General features: G+C 47.2%; 1 protein-coding gene across 1 annotated transcript in view; it reads right to left on the bottom strand.

Annotated features, from left to right (window-relative positions):
* The window catches only part of HCK (HCK proto-oncogene, Src family tyrosine kinase), a 35,101-nt gene extending 14,190 nt beyond the window's left edge, over positions 1 to 20,911 (bottom strand). The window contains exons 1-6 of the mRNA XM_006921707.3: positions 19,499 to 20,911; positions 5,769 to 5,886; positions 2,840 to 2,882; positions 2,374 to 2,476; positions 1,519 to 1,617; positions 36 to 139 (exon numbers count right to left, since the gene is read on the bottom strand). Of these exons, the coding sequence (XP_006921769.1) occupies positions 36 to 139; positions 1,519 to 1,617; positions 2,374 to 2,476; positions 2,840 to 2,882; positions 5,769 to 5,885 (466 nt within the window). The 5' untranslated portion in view covers position 5,886; positions 19,499 to 20,911. The remainder of the gene's footprint in view (positions 1 to 35; positions 140 to 1,518; positions 1,618 to 2,373; positions 2,477 to 2,839; positions 2,883 to 5,768; positions 5,887 to 19,498) is intronic.

The following is a 20,911-nucleotide window of genomic DNA, read 5'->3' as shown; positions in this document are numbered from 1 at the left end:
TATCTATCTAGATAGCGTGAGGAGGGCTGGGTCACCTTTGGTGGTCTCGCTGTCTCTGATCATGAAGGAGCCCAGCACGTTGCCAGGGGCCAGGAGTTGGCGCTCTGCATCCTTCCGGCTGATGCCCTTGAAGAACCACCTGGTGGAAATGGGAGGAGACAGTGCGTGGGGGAGGAGACAGCACATGGGGGAGGAGACAGCGTGGGGGTTGATACAGCGTGTAAACCCCTAGGGGACCGGGGGCAGTCCTGTTCAGCTCACAAGGGCGCCGGAATACAAAGGGCCTGGTTTCCCACAGCATGGATTTTCCTCAAAGACTCTTTATGGAACAACAATTTCTTTTGATATTAAAACAGACATTTTACCAGGGTTGAATCCAGTTTGCCGAGACTAAAACGCTGGGGGGCTTTCTTTGAGAAAAGTAACACAGCATTACAAATACAAAATGCCCGGGGGTCATTCCAGTGCCACTCATGGGAGAAGTAAGGTGATGGACAGAAGGACAGAAAGGCTGAGTGGGAAGATACAGTAAGTAGTCTTAAGCAGCTGTGGTCAAAATCTCACTTGTGCACATTTCACAAGGATACGATATTCCTCTCAGGGCCTCAAGGGCCATGTGAGTTAGGGTCTGATCTCTGTCACCTTCACAGGTTATCCCCCTTTGTATGTACAGTATCGAGTATAAGTTGGCATGAATTTCTAAGTGAAAATGTGAGATTTCAAATAATTTTATACTTGGGGACATATCCCTGGATATTTTCTTCATTCTCCCAGATATTTGGGATATTTGGTGAGAAAGTTTAAGCAGCATCAACTGAATCTATTTCTACCCTCAGTCGGGGGAGGAGTAGTTCATGTGCTGTAATGGAGAAAGGCCCAGACTGGAGGTCAGCAGGCTTTGACCTTGCCATAAACCTGCTATGGAGAAAGATAGCTAACAGTCATCTGCCCAACCACTTATGGAATCGTTACCCTTATAATCCCCATTTTATAGATAAGGAAACTGAGAAACAGAGCAAGTAGCTTGTTTGGCATCATACAGCTGGGATGTGGTGGAGGCCGGATTCAAATCCAGGCAGCCTAGCTCTAGAGCCCAAGCTCTTAATCACTATGCCGCACTACCCGCCTGCCTTCTCTGCTTTCATTTTGTAAAGTGGTTCACGCGTGGTACAATAATCAAGCAATGCTATAGGTACGCAGTAAGAACTGTCTCCCTGGAAATTCCACACCTAGGAAGTTATCTCACAGATCTTGCACAAGGAAGAAATGCTAGTAAGAAGTATTCAGAAGGGAATAAAATAGGTTTCCATAAGAGAGAAAGTCACAGAGGGGACCCACTTTAGACAGGGTGGTCAGGGAAGGCCTCTCTGAGACTCAAAGGATGAGAAGGAGCCAGCCAAAGAGTCCCAGGAAGAGTGCGCCAGGCAGGAGAGATGGTGAATGCAAAGGCCCTGAGGCAGGAACAACGCTGGTTTTCCTTAGGCTTCCTTCTGGAGGGCAGGAAAATAGAATACTTACTCCTCTGTCTCCAGAGAGTCAACGCGGGCGACATAGTTGCTTGGGATGTAGCCTTCTTTCTGGGTGGCCAGGCACCGAGCCTTCCACCACTCCCCAGACCTGAGAGACATGAGGGAGCAAAGGAGTTGGGGGCGGATGGACTCCCCCTGGTTCTCTTGGACCCCTCAGCCTCAGCCTAGGATACCCCTTTGCTTACACCCCGTGATTACCCTGGGGATCTTTACGGTAGTCCCCGCCATGCATCCAAAGATCTGGCATCACGGCCAGTCCTTGCATTCTCAGACCAAGGTCCTACCCTTTCCCCCTGGATTTGTGGCTTTGGCCTTCCTAGCCATACCCAAGATGAGGCCCCGTGCCAATGGCAGACTCATAGAATTTCAGTTGGGACCGAGAGCCGGAGGGAGTGGGCTCAGGAGTCTGACCAAGCATAACCACTGCCATTTTTGGGCCCTTGCACAGTACTAAACATGACACACACTGATGGTGAAGACTGGAGGAAATCGGAGGCAGCAAACTCAGAGATTCAAGGATTTCTGAATGCAAAGTCACCTCAGCAGGGGCTGGTCCAAAGGTAAGCCTGTAGCTTGATCACAGGAGGAAGGCTTCCCTGAGAAAGTGCTTTCACTGGTTGATCTTAGTCTGGACATGCACCGTTAGTAAGTACACAGGCCCCTTTATTTTGGCTTTCATCCAGGTGAATAGCAAGCCCTTCTTCCTCTATTATGTTCAGGTTCTCATCAGTCATTTACACCTTAGGATAAGATCGTCTATCAGGTTCTTTATTGAAGCACAAAAGAGAGAATAATTGTGTATTATAGGTAAGTATGTCTTAGGGGGAGTGGGATGGGGACTTACTCCTCCAGGACCACCATCTGGTCCCCCTTCTGGAAACTAAGGTCTTCGTGGTGAATGGCCTCGTAATCATACAGGGCAATCACGATGACGTCCTCAGAACCTTCTGAGAAGAGAGATACATGGGATGGTGAGGCTTTATCTGAGTACCCCGACAGCCCTGGGTATTTCCCATACCAACACCGGCACCCGCCCTAGACCAAGCAATGTGTGTCTGTCTCCTGGTATAAGTAAGCATCTTGCCATGCTGGGTGCGATTCTACAGTTTAAAACGAACGATGTTTTTTTCATGTTATTAAACAGTGTTATAGACACAAAATATCTTGTAAGAAGTACTTTGGGGCAATTTAGGGGATTTTCAAGGGTGTTTTTGACCGTTTGGGACTTTTGCCTCAAGCTCTCACTGAGAACCTAACCCAGTCCCTGACATAACACAGGACTCCGCAGCATCTGTTTGCCAGATACTTACTCTCTGTGGACCCTGGTGGGTTGCCGTTGCTGTTGTCAGGTCGCTGTAGGGGAGAAATGGGAGAAGGCGATGAATCCAACAGTGTGTGTGGAGCCAGGGAAGGTCTGTGTCAAAAAGGGTGCCCAAGAGCCTCTCAGCCCAGCCTGTGTGTCATGGGAGGAGGCCCAGAGAGGGCAAGGGACATGCCTGAGGTCACACAGCACATTAGAGGCACAGCCTCCACAAGGATCCAGGTCTCTTGGGGGGTGGACTCTGCCCTTGGCCTTGGAGAACACTGGCTTGTCCTGTCCCTTGACATATAGTGAAAGGGTTGGTCCAGATCTGTGTTTTTCAAGGTATGTTTGGAGAAACCCTGGGTCCACCAACATGTCCTGAGTAAAGGCTCCATGATTTATGTGGAAGAACCCAAGTGTCCATCTTAAGGGGATTTGATGCCTACTCTGTGGCACTCTAAGCAGCCCTAATAAGAGGGAGATGGGGCTTCACTCCTGACTCAACTAGACCTCAAGGATATATTGTCACGTGAACAAAACTAGTTCTTTAGAATGATATGGTACCTTTACATAAAACTCATACATCCTAAATACTTTGTGTGGACACATACTATATATGTGTGAGTGGAAATTCACAGCAAAGGTTTGCAGGGGTCCAAACTGACAACAGCTGGTGCCTGCGGGTAGGGGAGTGAAACCTCTGGGGATGGGTCATTGGTCAGAAGAACCTGTAGCTTTAACTGTAATTTATGACTTTTTTTTTTCCCAAGGGGAATGTATCTGTGTGCCACACACTTACATAAACAGTGATTTAAAGAAACCGGTTTGGGAAACACTGAGGAGCACATTCTCTTCTGGGAGGGTCACGAAGTTCATTACAAAGATTCGCAAAGGCTCGGAGGTGTCCTCGCGGGAGAAGCCTGTTTTGCCCAGAGTTTCACAAACTTGGTGAACCCTTTCTCTGAGTAACACTTAGAAACTTACTGTCGAACTAGTGTCCTGCAGGAGGGGAATAATGAATGGCTGAATATAGAATCCCTTAAATCTAATGCTCAGAGAGGACAACCAAAAACCGATGGGAGAAAACCCTCTGCCTCCTGCTGGTGACAAGCTAGAGGTCCTCAGAGAACCTGAGAACCTGGAGCCTGAGCCACAGAAAGGACACAGATTAGGAGAAAAGCAGAACCAGGAGTGACTGAGGGTTTAGGGTGTCAGCTCAGGACATCACCTGTGTGAGAAGGTCATGTAATCTCAGGCTGTATTAATAGAGGTCGAGTGTCAGAGGGAGGGAGGTGACTATTTCACTATTCTCCCATTTTCAGAATTAGTCCTGTTCTAGATATCGTGCCTGGAAAAGGGCAAGCAGGCTGAAGAGAGGTCAGAAACCTATGTTATGAGCAAGATGATTTAGAAGAAATGGGTGGGTTGAGACAAGATCTTTCTCTTCAATCTCTACAGGCTGTCATGAGGCAAAGAGAGTAGAAGTGTTTGAGGGCAGGGCTAAGGGGTCAGTTTGGGAACAAAGAAAGGAGTAAGGGTTATGGAGTAACAGGCCTTCCTTCAGTACGAGGAAGAACTTTCTAAGGGGCATCAAGGAGTACACTCCTTGGAGGCAGCAAACAGAGGCTGTGCTTCCCTGGACAGCTCCGGATTGGAGCATGGACTCAAGGCCCCCAGAGGGGAGAGAACCCAGCAGCGGGGATAGAAAGACCTGGCTCTGCTGCTTCCCAGCTGTGTGACCCCAGGGAGCCGTTTAACCTCTTTGAGCCTTAGTCACCCTGGCTGGAAAGTGGCAGAACTCTTGCCTCACAGCTTTTGGTGAGGTTTAATGGTGTCAAAACACTTCACTCCAGCACCTGGAACATAGTAGGTGTTCAAAGAATGGTAACAATGATTACAACTGTTACTGCTGCTATTAGTACTGCACTAGTACTGGTACTGTTATTGTTACCCCCACTGTTACTACTGCTCTAGTACTGGTACTGTTATTGTTACCCCCACTGTTACTACTGTTACTGCTCTCCCACTATCTGCCACTATCACAGCTCCCATTATTAGTGGTGCTGCTTGCTGCCATGACTACTGCAGCCACCATTACCATCACTGTTGCCACCATTACTGCCCTTCTGATCTCTGCATTCGGCCCCTGCCTATTACTCTTGCTCCTGCCTCTGGTACTTTGGAACATGCACTGCCCGAGTTTGAATCCTGGCTCTGCCCCTTACTAACCGTGTGGCCTTTGGCAAGTTATTTTATCTCTCTGCTTCTTAATCTATAATGGGTACAATAAGAATCATGACCAACAATAGGATTATTGTGAGGATTCGAGGTGCTGATAACTGCAAAGCACTTAGGAGAGCCCTTGGTAAGCTCTGTGCAAGTAAAGACAAATAAGTAAACACCTCTACCAGTATCACCACTTCTTATTTACCATTTCCACTATGGCTCCTGCTGCTGCTGCTGCGGTACTCCCCCCAGCATTGTCGTCACTGTTCCAACTACAATTGTGATTACAGTTATTGCTATGACGCTGGTACTATCCTCATTACTGTTGTTTCTTCAACTACTGTTGTTACTCATCTGGTCACCCATTACTCTCAGCCCTGCTTCTGCTACTGCCCAGGCTGGAAGCCTGTCGTGCTCACTGGGACCTGGTCACTGCAGCCCAGGCTGATGGGCCAAGGCCTGCCAAGGCCTGGGCAACAGGACAAGGAGAAGGGACGTCCTTTGCCCTGGGTGCTCAGTGCAGATGCACCCTGGAGAGTTAAGGTGCTGCTGGTGACTGGTCAGCTCCATTTTACTCCAAACGCACCTGCTTACCCTTGGGAAAACAGGAGGCTGTTAGGGCAATTTGGGGCAGCAAGGGGCAGCTCCCCATCCCCTGCCCCTGGCCTCAGGACTGCCCTCCCCTCTCCCCCGCTTCTTCTCCCACTCACCCGCTTGCCTGAAGATGTGGGATCTGGCACATACACGGCGCTGTGTGTGTTGGCACTGGGCTCGGTTTTTGAGACCTTGCCTCTGTCTCGAAGGAACTTGGACTTCACACACCCCATCCTGTGGCAGAGAGAAGGGAGGTGAGCCTGGCTGGCCCTGAACCCCATGCAGGGGAGTCTTCGATGCTAGATTCTAGGCCTCCTGCCCCCGGCTGCATCCCCCTCTCTTTCCCCATCTCACCTCCCCTGTCAACCCCATTCCTCCATCCTCAACAAATGGAGCTCACCCTGCCCTTGTCACCTCTGGGCTTCCCCACGTCCCTGTCGGCCATGCACCACACAGAGCTGACAAGTTGTGATAGTCATATTACCGAGGACTCTGCCATGGGGAGTTTATTTAGAGAGTAAATCATGAGGACCATCGAAATTCAAAAGGTAGAGCTGGGGAGCAGAGTGGGTGGTGGGCACAGCTGGCTCAGTGGTCAGAAGCCTGAGCTGACACTTAGTCTCCCTCCCAGCACCTCACTCATCACTCCCCCTCCTCCTCGTCTCAGTTCCTCATCAGCGGAATGGGGGATAATAACCTACTTGCAGGGTGTTGGAAGCATAAGGGAAAGCATGTAGGTGGGGAGATACTCAGCTCAGTGTCAGGCTCAGAGCAAACAGTAAAGTAAAACTGTAATGTAAGAATAAATTACCATTTTATATTGAATGACAAAGATGAGGTTAAACAGTCTAGCTAAATAATAGTCAAACACCATATTCCTCCTATCATTTTATAATTGCCTTATAACAGCTCTCTCTCTCTCTCTCTTCCTCCTTCCCTTCTTTCTCTCTTAGATTTATTTGGTCATTCATTCTTCCATTTACTCAGCAAACATGTGTCGAGCACCTTTCTAAACCACAAATAAGACAAGCAAGTTCATGCCCTTACAGAGCATACACTGAAGACGAAGGGGAGACACAGGCAATAAACAGGCAAATTAATAAATAACGAGATAAATTTAGATACTGGAGAGTGTGAGGACAATAAGAGGATGTGATAGGGAACATCTCTGTGGGTCCCCTATAGACAAGGTGGTCAGGGAAGGCCTCTCTGAAAAGGTGATGTTAGACCTGGAGCCTGAATGATACAAAGGAGCCAGTCATATAACACTCTGAGGGAACAGTGTTCCAGGCAGATGGAACAGCAAGTGCAAAGGTCCTGAGGCTGGAATGTGCTTTGAGAGAATGAGGCACCGAAAGGAGGCCAGTGTGGCTAGAGATCATAGGCAGAGGAGAGGATGGTATATGACAGAGGCTGCCACATCTTGTACAGCCAGTGAGGAGTTTGGATTTGATTCTAAGGATGATGGCAAACCATGGAAAGTTTTAGGCAGTAGAATGATGAGATTCAGCTTAAATAACCCCACTGGCTGCTGGGTTGAGGATAGACTGTCAGGAGCAGGGCAGGGAACCCTGTCCACTGCAGTCGTCCAGGCATGGGATGATGGTGGCCTGACCCAGGGTGGTGGCTATTGAGGTAAGAAGCAGACAGATTCAGGGGCCATTTTGGAGGTAGAGCTACAGACCGTGCTGATGGATTAATTAAATTTAAAGATACTTAGAGAAAATACATTTACCTGATCAGAGTCAAAACTTATTTGTAAAAGTGGCAGAAGTATTTCATTTCTTTTCTCTAAATGCATACATGTATTTGTGAAGGAGACAGGCTATGAGCAGCCCCATAAGGAAGTAATTGTTTTCCTCATCTGTGCAATTGAAATTTTCTTCTAAAACAGAGCTCATTTATACTTAGCTTGTTAAAATAAACATGTGTTAGTGGTTTAAGAAAAAAAAATCCCAAATTCTTAGGCTTAAGGAAGTGATTAAAACAATTTAAAAAAAAATGTTATTTACAAGGATGTTTCTGTCCTGGTGGGAATTGGGAACTATTTACCACCTCAAGACCTAAGTGGTTTCTGCCTCATTTGCCTTTTGTGAGGAACCTGACAAAAGGCAAGACTCCTGAAGTTCTGGATCATCGATTTGAAAAATTATCACAATTAATCACTGCTTTATAATGTACTTGTATACATTAAAAATTTTTTTAATAGGGTTTATTCGAGCCAAACTGAAGAACTATGTTGGGAGCAAGATCTCAAATGCTCCACCTGTATTTGTATGCATTTAAAACAGAAACCAACACCTCTCTTTGATTTGTGATAAATATGTATCACAGTTCTGGGAAATAAAACAGCGTATTATGTGGTTTTGTAGAACATAACATATTACATTTCATATGTTTTGATCAATAAGAGGGCGTTCTGGGGAGAGCACTGCTGTGTGATGTGAGGCAGCTCCCTCCACCTCTCTGAGCACCTATCAAGGATCATTTACGTCACAATTTACATATTCAAGACAGTCACAAGGTCCTGAGGGATGGGCCTCTGAAGGCACTGTGTTCATGTGTGATTCAAGGCCGTCTCTGAGAAAGGATGGTGGGGTTTTACCTCAGAAAATGGTAAGGATGGTGGTGAGCACCGAGTTATAAGTGTAAAGGTATCTGGCACACAGTAGGGCTCAGAAACGTTAACCATAACCATCTCTGTTTACTAGCAAGTATGGCCCTGTCCTGGAGCATAAAGCAAGCCCAAATTGCAATTCCTTTAGCCCACAGGTTTAGAGATACCACAACACTAGAGAAGTTAACTTTTTAAAATAGGGAATTCTCATTGGTTCAATTTTTGCACAATAAAGTGTGATTTTTTAAAAAAGTGATATACCTGCAGGAGTCCAATTGGCATAAAATGTGATTGTCCTCCTGAACCAAGAGAACCATTCCACCTCCATGGTGCATGACTGCTCAACTAGAAATGTAATGTGGGCCACGTATACAGTTTAAAATTCTCTATAGCCACATTTTTCAAAGTAAAAAGAAACGAGTGAATTAATTTTCAGGTATATTTATTTTCCCCAATGTTTCGAAAGTCTTATTAATGGGTAATCAATATAAACATTATCAGTGAAATAATTTACATTCTTTTTTTCATGCTAAATCTTTGAATCTCAGTATGTATTTTACACATACAGCACATCTCAGTAAGGACTCGCCATGTTTCAGGTGCTCAATTGCTATCTGTGGCTAAAGCTACTGTCATCAAGGTACAGATATAGAATATTTCCATCCTTGCACACAGCAGAGGCTGGTCTTTCCCATGTCTGTGTCCTTCAGCACTTAGCTCAGCGACTCCCTGGCACACAGCAGGAGCATAATGCATGGTTAGTAGGAAAATGCATGCCCAGAGCCTGTGCTCTATGTAGTTGCTCCAACATAAAGGTGTCAGGACATGGGTCGTGCTCCAGGACAGAGTTGAGAAGGGAAGACTGGACATAGATAATTACATTCCCAAGTCACATATAAAGAAGCTGGCAGGGATTGGCACAGTCAGAGCCATGCAAAGATTGCTAAGATACTTAGTGAATGAAAACAGCAAACTACAAAACATATAGTATCGAGCCATTTTTGTAAAGTATAGTTATATCCTGGTTCTGCCACTAACGTGTATGTTTAGTATGTTCATAGAAAAACAACATGTTTATAATAACTGAGCAGTAGGATGACAAAGTTGGATTTTGAAGAACAGGGAGGATTTCAATAAAAATTTGGGGAAAGTCAAGAATGATCCAAAGAAGAACTGACTTCCAAAAAGGATTTGAGGGAGCTTATAATATTAAACCATGTACAGAGCACTTCAAGGCTCATGAAGGGTTATGCTATGCCATTCAGAAAGGAAAGATTACTGAACCAGAAGCCTAGGGTGTGACCGCTATTGCCACTGGGTACTAGATTTATCTCTGAGCTTCCTAGTAACCAAGATAAATATGGGAACTTGTACATTGTCACCATAAAATCCCAGGAAGCATGGCAATTTTTTAATAGAAACAAGTATTTTTTGAGTACTCAATAAAGAGAATTTATTACGTGGATCCTCATATAAAGGTCACTGAAGGACACAGTGGACAGTTTCTCCAACTGTGATATGGGAACAGAATCTGCAATATGTTGATGAGTGGTTCCCAAATAGATGGGGCTGATGTTTGGGTGGGTTGGGGGAACCATGGGATGGGGCGCGGGTAGAGATGGGATGAGGGAAGAGGTTTACATGGCCCAGGACCTCTCAGTATGCTGGAGACTGCAAAAGCCCTGTGGCAGGGTGGCTTGAAGTGACTTTAGAAATGTAACAGAGTGCCTGGCTACTCTGAGTGTGACCAGCATGAGGACCAGCATCATCATCATACAGGAGCTGTTAGAAATGCAGAATCTTAGGCCCAACCTCCCAGACCAGAATGTGATTCTTGCGCTCATTCTAGCTGGGAAGCACCCATGCAGGGAACATCCTTTGTGCTTGCTTCCTTAGTAACCATCCCTCTTCTGGTAACAGCACATGGATTTTCCTGAGGAAACCAGCCTTCTCCCACTCAGCGCATAGGGTTTCAGGGATTGACAACTTCATACAGGCCCTGACATCAAAGAATTCCATGTCCCCCTGGCAACCAGCAGTGGTTGCTTTAGCTGTTGGCATGTATGTGATTGCAGCTGGGGCAATCAGATTCTACCCTGGGATTTTGCTGGAAAAATTAGGGAAAACACATTCTCTTTGTTGTTGATAGAGATGTAGCTGTAGATGTAGGAACCTGGAGCTCTTGAGAGTCATCCTGACATCACGAAAGATGGAGGGCAGATTGCTGAGCAATGGAGACAAAGTGATTCCTGAAGACTTGTTTGAACGCCTGGATCCAGCTATGCTTGAAGCTTTTCAACCGCAGGACTTTTCCAGTTCATGAGTAAATAAATTCTCAATTTTGCCTAAGCCAATTTGAATTGGATTTCTGCCACTTGCACCCAAATGGTCCTCTGATTCTTGCATAGTCCTGAGCCACACCCTAGAAAGAATGAACCAGAGTCTCTGGGGATGAGAGCCTACAATCTGCATTTCTAACAATTCTTCAGGAGATTCTTATACAGTAAAATTTGTGACCCACCAATGTGGTGGAATGAGGGCCTCGCTTGGGGTAATAATTCAGATCTGAATCTTGGTTCCGCCTCTGACTGGCTATGTGATCTTGGTTAAGTCACTTCCCTTCTCTGAGCCTCATTTTCTTCTCTGAAAAATAGGAGGCATTTGCTTCTCAGGCTTGACCTGAGGTCCTGTGTAACAGGGATGTGAAAGACTTCTTAAAAACCTCTGAGAATGTACATGAATCTTGTCTAATGTGATTCAAAGCCAGGCTGTGAGAACAGAAGTGGGCCCCCTGGCTCCATACTAGCTTAGAACTGCTGACCCCTGGCAAAGACACTTCCTCAAGCCACTGCTGAACTCCTGGAACGTGAAACCAGCTCCTCACCCCCTCAGCTCCCGCAGGCACCATATGAGAGGGGAATGAGAAAGGTCAGCTTGCTTGCCCTGGCTGCTTCCCATAGTCACCATGCTGGCTGCGGAGACTCAGAGTAAAGTCCAAGGTGGAGAGGCCAGGGCCCTGCCTGAGCATCCTGTGGAATGGGTGGGAGATGGTCTTCTGGGAGCTTTTAGGCTCAAGGAGAGGTCTGCGAGGGCTAGGGGGTGAGGAGCCTAGGTTATGGTTCTACCTCTGCCACAAACTCACTGTATGACCTCAGGCAAGTCTCATCCTCTCTCTGGGCCTCAGTTTCTCCAAATACGAAGTGAAATGTTGGATGGTAAGTTCACTGAAGGGAACAATTGTAGTACTTTCCTGCATAGCATCTGCTTCCCCTTCTTCTGGTAACAGCTCCCCAGTTTTCCTCTGGGAACCACCTCTCCCCCATTTCTCAATTCGTGAGTTGGGGTAGAGCTGACTTCAACCCCTAGTCGTAGAGGTTAGTCTGTGACTAAGTCTGGCCAATCAAATTTGCAGTAGTAGAAGCAGAGATGGGCATGTGACTCAATCCTGGCCAAGGAAAGTCATCCATTGGGCTTTGGCTGGAAAAAACGCTTGCAGTTGCAAAACAGAGCCAAGAAATGGAGAAATACAGATTCTCAAGCCCTTGGATGTAGCCCTGCCCAAAGCTGATATGCTCATGGACATTCCAATAACCTTCTTCTGCTTGAGCCAGTTTGAATGGGATTTCTGTCTCCTTAAACCTCAGCGGGATTGCAATTCATACTTCAGTGTAGATGGCATATGGCAAAGACGTCCCTGATAGCAGGTTTTGATAGAAGAGGATACTAGAATCATTAGAGTAGGTGAGGATGTGTCAAATCTGGACCCCACAAAGCTAATGGCACTGAAGCCACGTCTAGAAAGTATCTGGCATGTATTAGGCCTCCATATACATTTGTAGAGTGAATGTATTGTGTTCAAATCTCTACAGGCCTTATCTGCTTGGCTGAAGTCAGCAGGACCAGAATTATGAACTTGATTTTCAGATGGGGAAATAGAGGCCCATGGCAGAGAGAGTCCCCAATTGGTCAGTGGCAGGTAGGATGAGAATCTTGCTCTCCTGCCTTTCATCCTCCACGGGGGTCGGGGGTCGGCATCAGAGGTTGCAGTGGGGGAATGGGAAGGCAGGATGAGGAACCCAAACAGGAAGTTCAGGATGGCAGACCGCGGGGGGCCGGGCCGTCTAGTTAGAGGAACTTTCCCTTCTCGGAATAGCTCAGCCCTGGGGGTGGGGGAAAAGTCTTCCCTGATCAGAGGCCAATTCCCTGTGGAGTTTTCAGAGCCCTACAGCTCCCTCTCCTCGGGCTCCCTGACTGTCTTCTGAATGAACTAACCAAATCCTCAGGTGACTGCTGTCCCTAATGAGGACAGCAGTCCCTCATGCTGTCCCTAATGCTGTCCTCAAGTGACTGCTGTCCCGTTTTCTGACTCTTAGCTTCTTTCTGATCAAAGAGCTCAAAATTTTGACTTTGCAAACAGGAAGGGATTGGAGAGACCTTCATCACACAGATAGGAGCAGCAGAGAGGGCAAGTGTTGTGCCCTGGTTTACACAATAGCAAGTGACAGAGCAACACACCGAAGAGGAACTTGGGGCCTTTGGTCATTTGCCTGATTCAGGCGGAGGGTTGGTTCTGAGATGTCTGCGTTCCAACTACTTGTTCCAAACACGCAGTAAGTTCTTAGCATGTTGAATGTTACCACCGGATCACCTGGTCAACTGTGGAATCCAAGGGCGACTGTGAACCTCCTTAGAATAATTTTATCCCTAAGGTAGGCAGGGTGCAGGGAAGTTTAGAAAATATAGGCTGGGATTTGAAGTCGGAAAAGAATTGGGTTTGAATCCCCGTTTCTCCCTTTTACAGATAAGCGAGCGAGCCTTTTAAAATATAAACCAGGTCACATCCCTTTCCTGCTCAAAATCTCCCGGTGCTTCCGTCCCAAGCACCCCGTGGCTGGCAAGGCTCCACGATCTGGGCCCCCTCAACCTCACAGACCTACCACCCCTCCCTCGATTTTTCCATTCCAGCCACACTAGCCTCTTGCTATTCCTCAATGCACCAACCATGCTTCCACCTTAGGGCCACTGCACACGCGGCTTTCTGGAATGTTCTTCACCCAGAAAGCTTTTTTCACTTCACCCAGGTCTCTTCGCAGATCTTTTTTTCTCAGAGAGGTCTTCCCTCGTTGCCCTGGCTACGACAGGAACTTCCATCACTGTCTAGCCCCTTCCCAGCTGTGTCTTTCATGGCTTTAACCACCACCTAATGTGGTGACCACGAGGACGGGCCTCTCAGATCTCATCTGCATAGAGTGGAATTGACCAATGGCCCCAGCTGCTGTTCTTTGACATCCAGCAACTGTTGCCATGGGCTGCTCCCAGCCAATGACTGAGCGTGGCAGGGTTACTGAGGACTCCTTGACAGCCTTGCCAAGCCTTCCGTAGAACCGCACTGCAGTCAAAAACACTTCCGCTTCCACTTCCCTTCCTTCTTTCCCTCCTTTCCTTTCTTCTTCATTTGGAATCAAACACGCCTTGCCATCTGATGGCTCTCTTAGCCTCTCCTAGTTTCTCCCAAGGGTACTTCATCTAATAAATTTATTGTATATTTAATATTCCTGAGAGTCTGCTTCTCAAAGGACCTGAACTAATGCACACCTAATATACTACCTGTGGATTTATCATCTGTGTCCTCATAGAATATGAGCTATGTGGGGGTAGTGACTTGTTTTGTACACTGATGTATCCAAGTCCTATTAGGATACAGTCCTGTTAGGACACAGTAGATGCTCAATAAATCCATGAATTATTGAATGAAGTCGCTTTAGCTTTCTGGGTGTCCCAGTTTTCCCCATATAAACAACAGTTATGAATGTATGTTTAAAACTGAGAAGCGCTATCTGTGTTTATCTGCTTGGGGAAGAATAAAGTTTTTCCTTGACTGAATCTGAGGGGAGTTTTCCCCCTTCAGACAGTCCACAGTGGCCAGTTCACCCCAGGGACAATATTCCACACTAAGCTCCCGCCATGCTCCAAGGTCAGCTGGCCACAAATCTATCATCTGCAAATGGAAACCTCAAAGCTGCAATAATGCCTGCTCTGACCCTTTTACGGTTACTTTTTTATAGCTGACAGAGCCCCAGTTTCTTTTATTTTCTGGAGGGTATGCATTTTTTTTTAAATTACCTTTTATCACCTAGGAAAACAGTACATCATCCTTGTTAAAAATGAAAATATTACAGATAAATCTAAGGAGCCCTTAGATTTCTCCCTGTACAAGTCCTCAGTGGCCACCCCTTCCCTCTTAGGTAGCCTCTGCGTCTGCACTCACTTCGCCCTTTACTCTTTTGGACCACTCCCGCTGGACTTCCAAATGCCAGCACCTGCATCTCTTTGCCTGAGAGATTTCTCTGTGGCCACTGGTGCCTGCTCTGCCCATGAGCTTGGCAAATGGAAGTGCTAGAGATATATGATTTCGCCAGGACAGCTCTCAAACAGTGACTGACAGGAGCAGGTGGGTTCATGTCTCAGTTCCCTCACCTCTTGAGTGGGTTCATGGCCTCCCAGAGCTCCCAGTGGAACTGAGCTCCAGGTACCCACAGGGTTGAGTGGCTTGTTAACACACCTCCATGGACTGCCTTCTCTTCCCAGTTTTGCATCTCCACTCTCCTACCAGAATTTTCTGAGATCAATTCCCCAAAAAACCAAATAGTAAATGCATTTGAAATCTTTTCTAGGATTTGCTTCTGGGGAAACTCCAGCTGAGACATATATACCCTTGAAAAGTAGAGAGAGAGAGAGAGAGAGAGAGAGAGAGAGAGAGAGAGAGAGAGAGAGAGAGTGTGCGTGTGTGCGTGTGTGCGTGTGTGCGTGTGTGTGTGTGTGTTAACATCAAAGGAATTGTCCTGCATGGATTATGAGGTAGTATCCTTCTATTTTCATTTTTTGGATGAGGAAATTGAGACTCAGAGAGTGAAAGAATTTGCCCAATGCGTCACAACTTGTATGGGACAATGGTGGCACTCCAACTCGGGTCTCCTGTGCTCTGTCCACTGTTCTTCGTTTCTCTGGCAGAGATGAGGGAGGGTCTCCTATTCTCTTGGCTGGACCTAAGTCTCCTGGGCCAAAGGATTTCAAGGTGATGATGGGAGCTCGGGTAGGTGTCTTAGGCCAGAATTAGGAAAGCAAGCCCCATTGCAGTGCCATCCAGAGGGTGCAGTGACATGCAGAGGGTGCAGCATGTGTGGCCACAGACACTGGCCAAGAACAAAGGCGCATTTTACATGCAAGCAAGGCTTTCTTCTGCATCATTACCCATGCCTCTGAAAGTACACTAAAACTCCCAGTCCTGGGGCAGAGGAAACTAGAGAAATGGGGTAGCGATCAAAGTGCTGTGGGGGTTTGTTGAGAAACACAGAGGCTAAGAGAGATTGAACTACAAACTAGCTGTGTGACTTTGGTAAAGTTACTTACCCTTTCTGGGCCTGACGTTCCTTTTCTATAAAAAAAGAGAGGACTTTTAAGATTGGAGGGCAGGGCTTGAAAACTCAAATGACTGGAGGGGCCCACAGGGCCATCCACATGAGGAAGGTGGTCCACCAGACAAGGGTGGTGCTCGCTGGACAGCTTGGGCAGTGTGCAGGGCAGCCCCTGCTTGGCTTCACCAGTGTCGCCATGAGTGAATAGCAGAGGAGCATGGGAGATGGAGGTTCTAGCTCCATGACTGATAACTCTTCCAGATTTTCAAAAGAATACAGAAATCTAGATTTATGTGAGTGTTCTTCTCTTTAAACATTAGCAACCACTGAAAAAGAATTGCCGTTTGAAGCCAAGTGAAATACATCTGTGTGCTGACATATATCAAGCAAGGGAGGGGAGAAGTTGTTCAACATCCTTACATTCGATATTTTTGAGGTCCTACTAGGTGCCAGATGCCAGGTGTTAGAGATACAGTGGTTCAGGAGATAGACATATCCGTGCCTCTTGGGACTTACTTTCTAAAAGAATTTAAAATCCAAGCCCTGGCTTGTCCTCTGAATGCAGAGGGGTAAGGCCCCCAGACAGCAGCCTGTTGGGGTGAGATTAAGATTTATGCTTTCCATACCTACTAGGATGGCTATACAAATAATAATTTTTAAAAAGGAAAATAGCAAGTGCTGGCGAGGATGTGGAGAAATTGGAACCTTTATACAATGCTGATGGGACTGTAAAATAGTAAAAAACAATGTGGCAATTCTTCAAAAAGTTAAACACGAATTACCATATGACCCAGCAGTTCCAGTCTTTAATATCTACCCAAGTTGCTCAAAACAAATACACGTACATGCATGTTCACAGCAGCACTATTCACAATGGCCAAAAGGTGGAAACAATGCAAATCTCCATCTATGGATGAATTGCTAAACAAATGGTGGTATATACACACAATGAAATATTATTCAGCCATAAAAAGGAATGAAATACTGATACATGCTACAATGTGTATGAACTTTGAACACATTATGTTAAGTGAAATAAGCCAGACACCAAAGGTCACATATTGTGCTATTTGGTTGTTTATATGAAATGATCAAAATAAATTGATCCATAGAGACAAAAAGCAAGTTGGTAGTTGCCAAGGGCTGAGAGAGGAAGGCATTGGGAGTAACTGCTTAATGCGTATGGTGTTTCCTTTTGTGGGGTTGAAATGTCTTAGAACTACATAGAGGTAGTGGATGTGAATGTACTAAATGCCATGTTATTCACTTTTTAATTTTATAATGTTATGTGAATTTCAGCACAAAAGATATTACTACATAAAAGTGCTTTGCTAGGAGGGTTTAACAAACTATGATATATCCAAACAGTGGAATATTATGTGACCATAAAAAAAATTCAAGGACGTAGAAACATGCTTACAATGTAATGCTAAGTGAATAAGTGGGATAAAAATTGTATATGCAGCATTTTAACTAATTACATTAAATAAAAAGTGCACAGAAAAGAAGACTATACAAAAGTAAACTAAAATGTTTGTGATTCAAAATTTTTAAAAATGCTCCTTGGTTTGAGTATCTACCAAGTGTCAGGTACAGTGAACGAGGTGGATGATCTTTGCCCTCCCGCAGCCGAGATCAGGAGACCTGGGGGGCAGTGGTCCTGGGTCTAGAGAGAGGTGGGAGGTAACAGACCCACATTCTTCTCTCTTCTCTATCCCAGACCTCCTGGGAGACCCTTCCAGATCTCAGCCCTCTTCTCCCACAAAAAGAGAGGGCCACAAGTGCCCTTTCTGGAGAGCCACCCAAGAAACACCTGCCCATGTGCCCAAGGATGGTCCCAGCAGTATCGTTTGTTGTAGTGAACATGTGAAACAACCTGAACGTTCATCGACAGGGGAATGAGAAATAAGGTAAGGTGGTCGCCTGCGGGGACACTCCACTTAGAAGGAATAAAATAGACCTCTTTTTCTCATCCTGGCTAGACACTGACAACTTAACCATAAGAAGGTAGCGGGGAGAACTGCAGATAGTATTTACATAGATCTTAAAAGACACGGAAAAGGATTCTATGCATTGTTTATGCATCTGTAGATATGTGATAAATTTATAAAGGCACAGGCTGGAAGGACTGTAATTCATGACAGCGGTTGCCTATGAGAAGGGAGAGAAACAGCTGAGAGGGACACAATGTGGGGAGGCTTCGATTTCATCTCCTAGTAATTTTATTTTTTAAAAATCTGAAGGAAACATGACAAAACGCCATCATTTGATAACTTTAGGTGGTGGATTCCTGGAATATTGAATATATAATTCTCTTCACTTTCTGTATTTTAACCCCTCCTCCCAAAAAAGGGTCAGTGAAGAGGAAGCCTTGGGATAAGAGAACTGTTATTTATTGAGGCCTTTCTCTGTGCCAGCCACAGGTTACACTAGTGGTTCCCAAAGTGTGGTTCCTGGACCAGTAGCATCAGTTTCGCCTGGGAATGCGAATTCTCTAGGTCCTGCTCCAGACCTACACAATCAGGCACTCTGGTGTCAGGGCCCAAATATCTTAACAAGCCTTCCACGTGGTTCTGATGTACCGCTCAAGTTAGAGAACCACTAGGCTAGACCATAATAGCTATGACCATAGTTAACATGTGTTAAGCATGTATACCTGTCAGGCAGTGCTCTAAGACAGCGGTCCCCAACCTTTTCGGCACCAGGGACCGATGCTCCTGTGAGAATCTAATGCCTGATTATCTGAGATGGAGCTGAGGTGGCAATGCCAGCCGCTGGGGAGTGGCTGCAAATACAGATGAAGTTTTTTGCTAGCTCACTAGCCTGCTGCTTACCTCCTGTCGTGCAGCCAGTTCCTAACCGGCCAGGGACCAGTACCCCTCCCGTAACCCAGGGATTGGGGACCTCTGCTCTCTAAGAGCTTTCCTTCAGTAACTCAACCTAAATAACCCTTGAGGGAGCCATTATTATTATTATTATTATTATTATTATATCCATTCTGTAATTGTGGAAGCAGAGACACAGAAAGGCCAAACCCTGGCCCAAAGTCCCACAGGCAGATTGCTCCCAGAAGCCACCTTCCTTAACCAGGACACTCAACTGTCTCTCACATGCAGGCGCTCTAACATACTCTAGCTTACTGCAGTCTTGGAAGAAAGAATTAAGAGCCGCATTTGACAGATGAGGAAACTGGAATTCAGAGAGGGAGAGTGACTTCCACAAGGTCTCAGGAGGAGGAAAGTGATGGGGCAGACATCCCGCAGTCTATCCAGGAGGTATTGGGGTTTGACCTAGACCTGGTGGGGATCAGGGCCCAGCGGAGAAAGAAGAAGAGGAGGAGGAAGAGAGTCCTCAGCTGCAGCCCTGCCAGGGTGTGGCTCGCAGGTCACGCCTACGACCAGCTGTCCCCTTCCCCACGGCCGCTGCCAAGTCGCCGTGACCCGTCACCCACCCGCACTGGGGAACCGTAAAGGCCTCATAAAGCCCCATCCCTTCCTTCTCGTTTTTTCTTTTTCAGAAGGGGAACCTGGATGGCTCAGAGAAGTGGCGGTTCCAGCATAAAGTCACTTGGCGGCCTGAGCTTCCCCTTCGCTCCAGCTTTGGTAGGTTGGCAGCGGGGCAGTTTCGCCCCTCATCTGGGCACCCTCCCGCCTCGGTCTGCCCAGTATCCCACGGCCTGTCTGCCGCTTCCCCGACGGTACCTTCCCATTGTACCCCAGCCTGCCTTTCCCACCACTTGGGCTCCCCAGCAGCCGGAGGACCTTCAGATTGAGCTCACTGGAGGGTGACCCTGTCTCCGGTCTGTGGCACTCACCTGGGCGCCCGCTCCTCGTCCCGCGGGCAGCCCGGATCCTCGCAGCTCGAGCGCCCCCCCAGTTCAGCAGTCCCCGGGGTCCCGGGTGGCCCGTGCCCAAGGAAGACGGACTGACTGAAGAAGAGGTTAGGGCCCTCCGAGCGCGGGTCTTTTCGGGCTCCTTTGGCGCCGGACTGCCCGGATCCACCTCCCACTTGCCTCTACGCCTCCGCGGTGAGTTGGTGCGGGAACCGGGGATACAGTGACGCCCACAGGCCATCTGGGAGCCTAAGCCGAGCCCGGAGCGATGCTAACCCCGCCCCAAACCGTCCTAACCCCGCCCCCGGAAGATTCTAACCCCACCCCTGGGATTCTAAACTGCGCCTCCACTTCCAGAATTCTAATCCCGCCGCCTAAGGATTTGTTAACACCGCCCATCCGAGGCTTCTAACCCAGCCCCTGATGGATAATAACCCCGCCCCCAATAATTTTAACTTCTCCCCCCAAATCCTGACTCCATCTCTCTCCCCCAAATATGCTAACACCTCTCCTCATGAATTCTAATCCCGCTTCCTAACATATTAACCTTGTCCCCAGAGGTTTTAAACCTCACCCTGGGGTTTTAAAACCGCCTCCCCAAGAACCCCAACAACCTGTCTCCTCCTCCCAAGGTCCTCACTCTGCTCTAAATGATTTTGAATCACATCTGAAGGATCTTTAACTTCGCCCACCGGAGGTTTCTAATCCTACCGCAGGGATTCTAATCTAGTCAATCGAAGGATCCTACACCTCTCTTCAAAGGATTCTATCCTAGCCCTCGAGATTTATAACCCTAACACCCCGGGCTTCTAATCCCGCTCCTGGGTGATCCCAGCCTTGTTCCCAAAGGATTTGACTCCATCCCGCCAGATTCTAATCAGGTTCATCCAAAGATTCTAGTCCTGCCCTCCAGGAATCCTATCCCGCTACCCCTATCCCCAATCGAAGGATTCTAACCCTACCCTATGGGCTCTGACTGGGTTCTAATTGCCCCCACCTCCAAACATTCTGATCCGTTTCCCCCACCATTCTAATTCCCTCTTTCTAGTCAGCCCTTCCCCCAAGCCGAGTCCCAAGCCTTCCTGGCAGTTCTGTGGTCCGCGGTTTCCGCTCCACAAGCCTCGTGCTATTCAAACGCCATTCAAGGTTCCTGACCCGCGGGAACCACTCTGGCTCATTCTTGGCCGATTTCCTGTTGGTTCAGAGGACTTCAAAAACGGGGGAGGCGGTAAATCCGACCTCCGGGAAGAGAGATGCGGGTTCTGGGGACATGAGAGGGTCATTATCAGCATCAGCTACGTCTTTTTCCATAAGTCTGCCATTGTGATGGCAAAGGACCACAGATAGCTGAAACATTCTCCTGTTAACCAATTCCTCTTCCCGCCGCCACCCTGG

The sequence above is a fragment of the Pteropus alecto genome, unplaced genomic scaffold (genome assembly GCF_000325575.1).
Source record: "Pteropus alecto unplaced genomic scaffold, ASM32557v1 scaffold45, whole genome shotgun sequence".
NCBI lineage: Eukaryota > Metazoa > Chordata > Mammalia > Chiroptera > Pteropodidae > Pteropus > Pteropus alecto.
This window is presented reverse-complemented; position numbering and strand designations above follow the sequence as displayed.